The 8,858-nt window shown below is 41.3% G+C and overlaps 1 protein-coding gene across 1 annotated transcript; it reads right to left on the bottom strand.

Moving 5' to 3' along the window:
• Nucleotides 1-2,851: 2,851 nt before the first annotated feature.
• Nucleotides 2,852-8,599, bottom strand: sapcd1 (suppressor APC domain containing 1). Its single transcript, XM_084572974.1, has 4 exons — nucleotides 7,600-8,599; nucleotides 4,437-4,592; nucleotides 3,309-3,464; nucleotides 2,852-3,038 (listed from the first exon to the last, which is right to left on the bottom strand). The coding sequence occupies exons 1-4, from the start codon at nucleotides 7,696-7,698 to the stop codon at nucleotides 2,925-2,927; spliced, it is 525 nt and encodes a 174-aa protein (XP_084429100.1). The 5' UTR covers nucleotides 7,699-8,599; the 3' UTR covers nucleotides 2,852-2,924.
• Nucleotides 8,600-8,858: the final 259 nt, after the last annotated feature.

The raw sequence follows: 8,858 nt of genomic DNA, 5'->3' as shown, positions 1-8,858 counted from the left end.
GCAATAGAGAGATAATTCTAATTCATCTTCTTGTATTGTGTCCTAACCTCCCACACATCAGTTTTGGGAATCTGTCACAACATGTGACACACACACACACACACGCATGTTTGTATGGATATCTTTGTGAGAACATTCATTGACAGAATGCATTCCCTAGCCCCTTACCCTTACCCTAATCATCTCAGCTAAGCGCTAACCCTAACCCTAATCCTAACCACAACTAAACTGTAACCTTTTCCCTAAAACCAAGTCTCAACTCCCAAACAGCCTTGTAAAAAGTGAGGACCAGCTAAAATGTCCTCACTTTGCACAAATGTCCTCACTCCGAAGGTGTAAAACTGAACACTGGTCCCCAGAAAGATAGCTGTACAAGAGTGCACACACACACACTCACACACACACACACACACACACACACACACACACACACACACAAACATTATATTGCATAATTTCTTCTTTCAGTTCTGTTTAAGCTCTGTCCAAGAACTGATTCCTTTCAGACTAACAACAACATCTCATCCAAACAGAGAGCCCGAGACACAGGGCCGCCATGGGGCCCCGGAGTAAACACACTCTTGAGGACAATGATGAGTCTATAGTTCACCTTATGGGGACAAGCAATCTGACCTGGATTTTGATTAAGAATACAAAAAACATGGCAAAAAATGAAAACACACGAGTGCGATAACACAGAATAATCAAGGAAGACAGATGCTAGACTGGTTTTAGTTATTTCATTTTTTTCTCCTTTCAGCATCTACGAGACAGACATACATTCTCTCCGAGCTCTTTATTAATCCCACTAATGATTTCCTGAGTGTACAAGGCTATACATTTGGGCAGGAGACAAAATTCCTCCACACACGCACGATGACTGGGCGAGATAAAGTTTATCAGTCACAGCAAGATCAGTGCGGGACCACCGGGAAAGGCTGCAGCGACGTGTTCAGACAGACAGCCCTCATACAGGGACGGAAACGGAACAACCGGGAGAAACAGGACGCACAAAGATGCTGGGTGAGCCTCTTTACGCTGCAGATAAACACTGGTGCGGTACAACTTCAGAACTTAATGTCCACAATTTAAGAAGCAAGTCTTGCATGTAGCAATGCTGACAAACTTCCATCGGGATCTTATATATTATTATATTGTAGTGAATGTATAACTTGCAATACATTATGAGCCACATCAGATAAGACGTCTCTTGTATTTTACAGTATTTTAGAAGCTTTACTTCAATAGTATTTTTAAATATATAGGTATAGGTAAAACTCCTGCTGTATTGTCTTATTGGATCATTGTTGTTCACGCTTTAAAGTGGAGCAGTAATCCAGATCTAACTATATCGGCTTCATATTCATTTACTGAATATACATATTTCATAAACTATATCTACCCATGCTTTTAAATTGAAAAGTACAATTAGCAACTGTTAAATCAGAGTTGGCTTTGATTTCTTCATTAGTTTCACTGTATTTTAAATAAAGATACAAAGGGAAATAAATATTGCATTGCTATCGATAGAGTGGATAATTATGTATAGTGCACGCATGCTGACACTCTGTGACTAGTTTAACTTTTTATCACACTGATGGTGTGTGGGATGAATGTTTCTAGTTTGTTTTGATATGCAGTGTTCTGTAGCGCCTACCAGAGAAGTTGGAACAGGTTGTTTCCAGGGCGTGACGGCATTGCAATGATGCTTCCTGACTCTGGACGTGTATAAATCCTGGATGGGGGTTAGGCTGACACCAGTTATTTTTCTCTGCAGTGTCCATTCCAGCCTTCTGTCGTCTTTGTAGTGTTTGGTGGCAGACCCAGAGCGGGAAGGCAGAGATGGATGAACTAGATCAGCAGAACGTACCAGCAGATCTTCTGCTGGGCCTTTTTGACAATGAGGTTGTTGGATGCACATTTAAGGTTCTGGGATCCTGAATATTTCAAATGACAACTTTAAGTAGGAGAAATATATAATGGAGCAATATTAATCCCTGAAATGTAGTGGCGTAGAATTATTATGCTGCATTGTTGTGATATAGATCACTCTAGCAGATGTACCTTCACATGGCATCTATTGAATTCATGCTTATATATATTTGTATTGACGACACTGCAATTGTGGGTTGTATCAGGGATGCACAGGAGCAGGAGTACAAGAATCTGGTGAGCAACGCCGTCTCATGGTGCGGCACGAACCATCTTCTGATCAACACAGCTAAAACTGAGGAGATGGTAGTGGATTATCTATCTATCTATATAGTTGTCTCAAAAAAAATTCCAGATTAACAGGAAGAAACCTTGATATATGGAGAGGACACATCTGCTTATTGAGGCTAGCCAGGTAGAGAGGAAGAAAAAAAAGAGAAAAGAGAGGAGAGGACGAGGAGAGAGAGAAAATCTGATGTGAGCACATAAATTCTCTTAAATTCTCTCAGCTTTAATAAAGTCTTTTGCGGACTCATTGCAGCACATGTCAGTTATTAAAAGAACCCCTTGGCACCCTAAGCCAAAAACTCCAAAGAGCTGGACACACTCCACTGCCAGCTGAGTTAACTACTGAACTACAACTTAATTAGAGTCATGCTAATGACATGTAACGGGAGGCAGAGTTGTGTCAAATAGGGCCCCTTTGGGAGGTCACTTACTGTCTGTGGTTTAAAGTTTGTGAGTCCTTGGGTGCCCCCTTCCGGTCTGGGGCCAAAACAAGCTGTTGCCTGTGTTCCCTGATGAGAAGCTGCACTTGAGGTTATTGAAAAAGGCTTTGGTAAAGCTGCTTCACTGCAGTGGAAGTAACACAAAGGAGCAAATGATGCATTTTGTATTGTAATTTATTTATTTAAGTACATATTTACAAGTGGATAAATGTCAGCAATTTTGTGACATTCAGAGAAAGGTAGAGCGGCACATGTAGGTTTATTCTACATGCTCGTGTGCTGCTGGTAGTCGACAGCCCTGCAGTCCACCAGGCTCTTCAGGAGCGCGTCCTTTTCCAGCTCTAACAGGGAGATCTGATTGTTCTTGTCACTGACTTCCTGAAAAAATGAAAATGAACATGACAGTAATATGTATGACCAAAGATAACCCATTAGGATCATCTGACTGAAAGATCCTGCAGAAAATTATTTCATATAACTATGCTAAAACATTATGTGACTATAACAACTGTAACCGCTTGTCCTTTGAAGGGTTGCAGGGGGGCTGGAGCCTGTCCCAGCTGTCATCGGGCGAGAGGCGGGGTACACCCTGGACAGGTCGTAGGGCTACTATAACAACTATTACAGATTATTTTTGTCTTTTTGTACCTGAGTTAGTACTGAGTTGCGCCACCGGAGGTCGCAGTCTGCCGCTGCTTCAGGCAGAGAGAGGTTGCAGCTGCTGGTGACATTGGGCTCAGTCATTATGGAGCCCAGAGAGCCATTCACCCGCTGGATACGAGACCTGACGAGGCAGGAGTGAGCCTGGAGAAAGAGAGAGGCACAGTCAGGGACTTTAGAAAGACCTGAGGTGACAACAGGCTTAAGTCCCATCTTGTGGCATCCATTAAGAGATGACTGGTGAATATGATTACTTACTCAAAAGGCATAAGAGAATCAGATAAATGCTCTGTAAGTCGCACTGAAAACTGTAGTGATTTTAATTTTGGCATTAAAGCTGAAGTGAAAAAGCACTTTTCAAACAAATTCACAGATTTAGCAACAAAATATTAACACATATCACCAAATTTGTGACTCTAAAACGCAGATCAAGAGACTAAATCGGATCCTGTTTATGAAATCTGACAATAATGACTCATGAAAGAACATTTCTTTCAAAAACTGCATTTATGAGTCAGTTTTGGGAACATCTTCAGGAAATTGAATAAATAATCCCCCAAAATAATTTAAAAAAATCTTTATAGTTTGACTGATAAAGCATTGTTAAGGTTAAAATGGACAGGTCATTTTACAAACTTCTCTCTGATAAACAAACTTTAAAATAGTGATGATGGTTCAAAGTTTTCTTAATTCCTGGCATCGACATATCTTTTCCAGGCGGACATATGGAAACCACTCTTTAGGAAGCTTGTGGACGAGTGGTTAGAGAGATGGAACTGAGACTTGTTAAGAACTTAACAGTACCTGTTAAGAACTCTTGAGCAAGCCCACCGCTATATTTTGTGTCTGGTAAAACTTTCTTTAGGGGAGTAGCATGTCATAGTAACTTGGTACAAAGACCACAACTACAGCTACCTTGATAATCTATTAATTAGTTTGGTCATTTTTGGAGACAAATCCTTATTCCTATCGTTTGAGACCACTTTCCAACTGTTTGCTTTGCTCCAATCTTTGCTCCATTCCAGCCTCTTGCTTCAAACATGCTTAAAACACAACATACACTGTCTGATGGTCACTAAAGTTAATAAGTATAATCATGCAGGCCCTGTTACGTACCTCTGCTCCACTGCACCCGCTTGTGCTATCAGCGTTGACCTGCCTGGCCCGGTTCTCCTCCAGACGCTGTCGGTACCAGAAACGAGCCTTCTCCAGAATCTCCAGCCCAGAACACAGTGCGTCCTTCTCCTTCTCCAGATCCTTCAGACGCTTAATCTGAAACAAGAACAAGTGAGATGACTTTCTTTTTTGGTTGTGTGATGCACACGTTCATGTATTTTAATGATACAAGCTGGACCACAAGCCTGATGTAAAGCAGCGTGATTGGCACAGTGCTGCCTGTTGTCTTCCAGAGGCCCCAACGCATTGTGTACCAACAAACTACTGAGCAGCAGGAGGCCTTTAGTTCTATTGTCTACACTCAGTTGGATTACATGCACTTTAAATGGGCTCAAACAAAGATAACAGTGTCACAAACAGCAGGGAATCGTGATATATGGTGGCAGTGATTCACCTCTGGTATCACGAGTTCAGACATTTTGTCACTTCGAAGGCAATTGACAGCAAACGCTAAAAGCTCATGACATGATTTATATTAAACGTTGTCACATTGGATGCATCCGATTTTATTTTAACTGCTCTAATTTGATGATACTGTGAGTGAATAAAGTCCACTGAACCTATGATCTAATTATCATGATCATTACAGTCGGCGGAAACCCGGTTATATTGAGCCTCTAACAGGAAGCTGTGAGGATCAGACTTGACATGCGGGAATGTGTCACTGGGACGACTGCAACCATGCAACCTCCAATATAACACTCAGTCACGGAGGAAAGGTGGAAAAAGTGACTGAAAACATCAGCAGACTGTAAGTGTTCCAGTTAAAGGAGAACTACTGTTTTTTACAACCTGGACCTTATTTCTGGCATAAAATACGGTCGTTTACTCACCCATATAACTTTTGTGTAATTTGTATTCCTTCGGGAGATAATTAGATCAGCTTATATCCATGTGGTGGGAGTGAATGGGGCACCGAAACGCAACCTCTAAATAACGCATTACCTGCCGCAAAACTCGTTCATTTCACCAATATTTTGTTATCGTATGCTAGTGCTATTCCCCGTTGAGTCTGGAGTTAGCTTTTATAATCATCCAGGGTCTGTAAATTGACCTCCAGACCCCGGATGATGTCTTTTGACCTGGATGATGTCGTCTCTGAGCGCCCCTCGCTCCTGCGACGGTCGGCTTGTTTACCTGTAATTTGCTACTGCTATGATTCGTCCACAACCTCAGATTATAGAAAAATATTCAGCCATGTTGCAAAAAAACTAGCATAATGCGTTATTTAGAGGCTGTGTTTCGGTGCCCCATTCACTCCCACTAAATGGATATACACTGATCTAAATATCTCCCGAAGGAATACGAATTACACAAAAGTTATATGGGTGAGTAAACGACTGTATTTTATGCCAGAAATAAGGTCCAGGTTGTAAAAAACAGTAGTTCGCCAGTAGGTGAACCAGTTCATTAGTTTCTGTTGCATTTGGCAGTTTTACAAATTTTAAAATTTGACGGACAAAGTTTAGAATGGGTGATATTGTTTAAAAAATCATTGAATCACTGTGTCATCAAACAATTTTCTTGAATTCATTGGTGGTATCAGTAAATTCATGGATATCTTAAATTTCTCTGTTGCTGGTAATACTTTGTGGAGGGAGTGGTTACTTGTGGTGACCTAGTACTATGATTACAGCTGTAACAACTATTACAGCTACAAACTATTTTGATAATGAGTTATTAATAATTTAGGTGAAAGTGTGTGTAGGAGTTACAGACAATTTATGATTCAGCGTCTGAAGGATTAGCATGAAGGATTATGGGAATTCAACTAGCAAGAAGGCCCGACAACTCACGTCACTTCTGGGTAACCACATTAGGCGTAGGTTGAATGCTGATTGGTTTTAACATTGGTTTGAACTGCAAAGGGAGTAACCATAGAGTTCACTATGAAAAGCATGAAAAAGGAACTAAGAACGACAAAGCAGATAAAAAAAAAAGGCTACATATTCAAAACTTGCATTTCACTTGACAACAATGACGTTTTTTTTCGAGAATTTTTCCCAAAATGAAAAGATGAACAACAACAAATAAAACATGGACACAAGTAGTTTACCAATACAGTTGTTCAAAATCTTTTTTTTTGACATCACGTGGCAACAGACGGTACAGCTACATTAGGTAGACGTCTGCGAAGTTCTGTGTAGCCCTAATATCGTACCAAAGAAGCCATGGAAGCAACCTAAAAGAACTTGTGGTTCACCGTAAAGACACAAAGGGCCCTTTTGAGACAGTGTTTTAAGAAATGTAGTAGGCTCCGTGAACGACGACATTAATTCATACAAAGAGCTCAGGCTAAGCTAACAAAAACACAGTGTTCTGATCAGTCAATCAAATCTGTGTCACTGCAAAACAATGAAATTTGGCGAACCTCCACAAGACAATATTACTCAGTCAACAGTACAGTTTGAGCAACACTTAAATCCTACACTTTGGTCCTTTAAATATCGTATTAATTTAATGCTCTAGCAGTTTCTTTTTGTCAAAAAATACTGGACACTAGCAAACTGGACATTTTCACCGTATTTTAACAGAGGTAGGCGGTGGATTATTTGCTAATGAATTTATTTAACAGTTTCAGTCCTAAACACCAGATTGTACTGTATGTCTGAAATCTGGAGCTACAGTACGTCTCTGTATTTTAGTTTCTGGTTTACTTAGGCAGTCCTTCCCTGGCGGCTTGTTCTTGCTTGTACTCGGTAAGATGCACAAGGTATATATTAAATACACTGTAAAATCAGCCGAAGCTGGATTTAGTGCTGCAGTTGGACCCGAATCAGCTACAGAAAAATGCGTCTTATGTGCGTCTTAAAACGTCCTTTTAGCAAATCTTTAACACCACAGCGTGCCTGCTTATGCAAAATGTACGTTTAGGTGCTACATTCGGGAAGAGCATGAAAGGTCACGTAAATGCAGCTTAGCCACATGTGGCAAACTGGTGACACATTGACAGAAACAAGAAACAGTAAATACTTAACTTGACATTTGGTGTGTAATTTTGTTTGTTTGGCAATACCAGTGTGTAGTATACTGCAGTATACTTCAGACTCTTTATAAAAACTGTGCTGAAAACAGGGAAACAAACACATGATGTGAGCCTCACCCATAGGTAGAAGCGCAGTGCGTCCAGGCTGTAAAGGCTGGTCTTGAGCGGGATGATAACCACAGTGTAGGAGCCAGAGCCGGGGGGATGACAGGCCATGGAGAGGGGATCAGTCACTGACAGCTACTACTACTCCATACAGCTGGCTTCGACCACAAACAACAAACCTCAGCTTGCCGCTGGCTGACTCAGAATAATACCACAGAGGGAGGGAGAATGGGCGAGTGAGGGAAGGCAGGAGTGGAAAAAAAAGCAGCATGATACACAGGCACGGGCAGCATGGTGCCCCTGGGGCGAGGTAATGAAAAATTCCACATGTCACTGCCACGACTGGTTAATCGACATGGAGAGTGACAAAGAGAGAGAGCTGGGGTGGAGAGATGGGTGAAACTGGCAGGGCTGGATTGGATAAAAGAGAAAAGACAACAGTAATAAGCGCAGAGCAGGAAATGTGAATATGAACCCGGGGATGGGCGGTTCGAGAAGAGGATGCAGGTGTGATCACAACAGCTTCTGTATCCATCAGTAACAGCTGACATATAAGCTTTGAAAGGATAGAGGTGGAAAACAAGCTCCGAAAGTGTTTCTCAGCTCAAGAATTGGCTGAGTTCTCCAAAAATCATCCTCCAACTTAAACATGAAAATTCCTGCGCTGACAGAAAAGAGAGCGCATGCAATTATTTTGATCTCATGGCTTCGGGTGCGCACTGTGTCACAACATGTTTCCAGGAATGTGACATAACCCGAGGATGAGTGATCATGCAATCTGTGTAAGCGCTGAGGTGAGGAGTGCCGAACGCAACTGTTAAGACAAACAAACAGGGAGATTTCTGACTCGGTGCACTGAAATAAACATCGTTACTAAGAGCCCTCAGCTGTTCGGGCCATCAATGGCAACAGAAAATCAGTGGCACATGTTTTTCATTACGTTGGGCTAAAACTGCCTGGATGGAGATCCACAATAACACTAAAGGAAGGATTTTAGTGTGCTGCAACATCTAAGAAGGAAGAAAATGCCATCAAAATGTTAAATAAAGCCTCTATAGGCAAAATAAATGGAGTAAAAGTACTACTGGGGAATATTTTACAGCAGAGGAAGTACCCAGGTACTAAGAAGTAGTAAGAAAATTACTATTCCAATAATGTTATTATATGTTCAGGAACAAATGTAATGTAGCATTTCTCTATTGTAGCTGGCTGAGGTGGAGCTGCAACTGTGGAACTTAAAACATTATCCAACCCATTTATCATTGTCTGAT

The sequence above is a fragment of the Chelon labrosus genome, assembly GCF_963514085.1.
Source record: "Chelon labrosus genome assembly, chromosome: 23".
NCBI classification, from domain to species: domain Eukaryota; kingdom Metazoa; phylum Chordata; class Actinopteri; order Mugiliformes; family Mugilidae; genus Chelon; species Chelon labrosus.
Note: the sequence above shows the minus strand (reverse complement) of the source record. Positions and strands in the feature narration are given on the sequence as shown.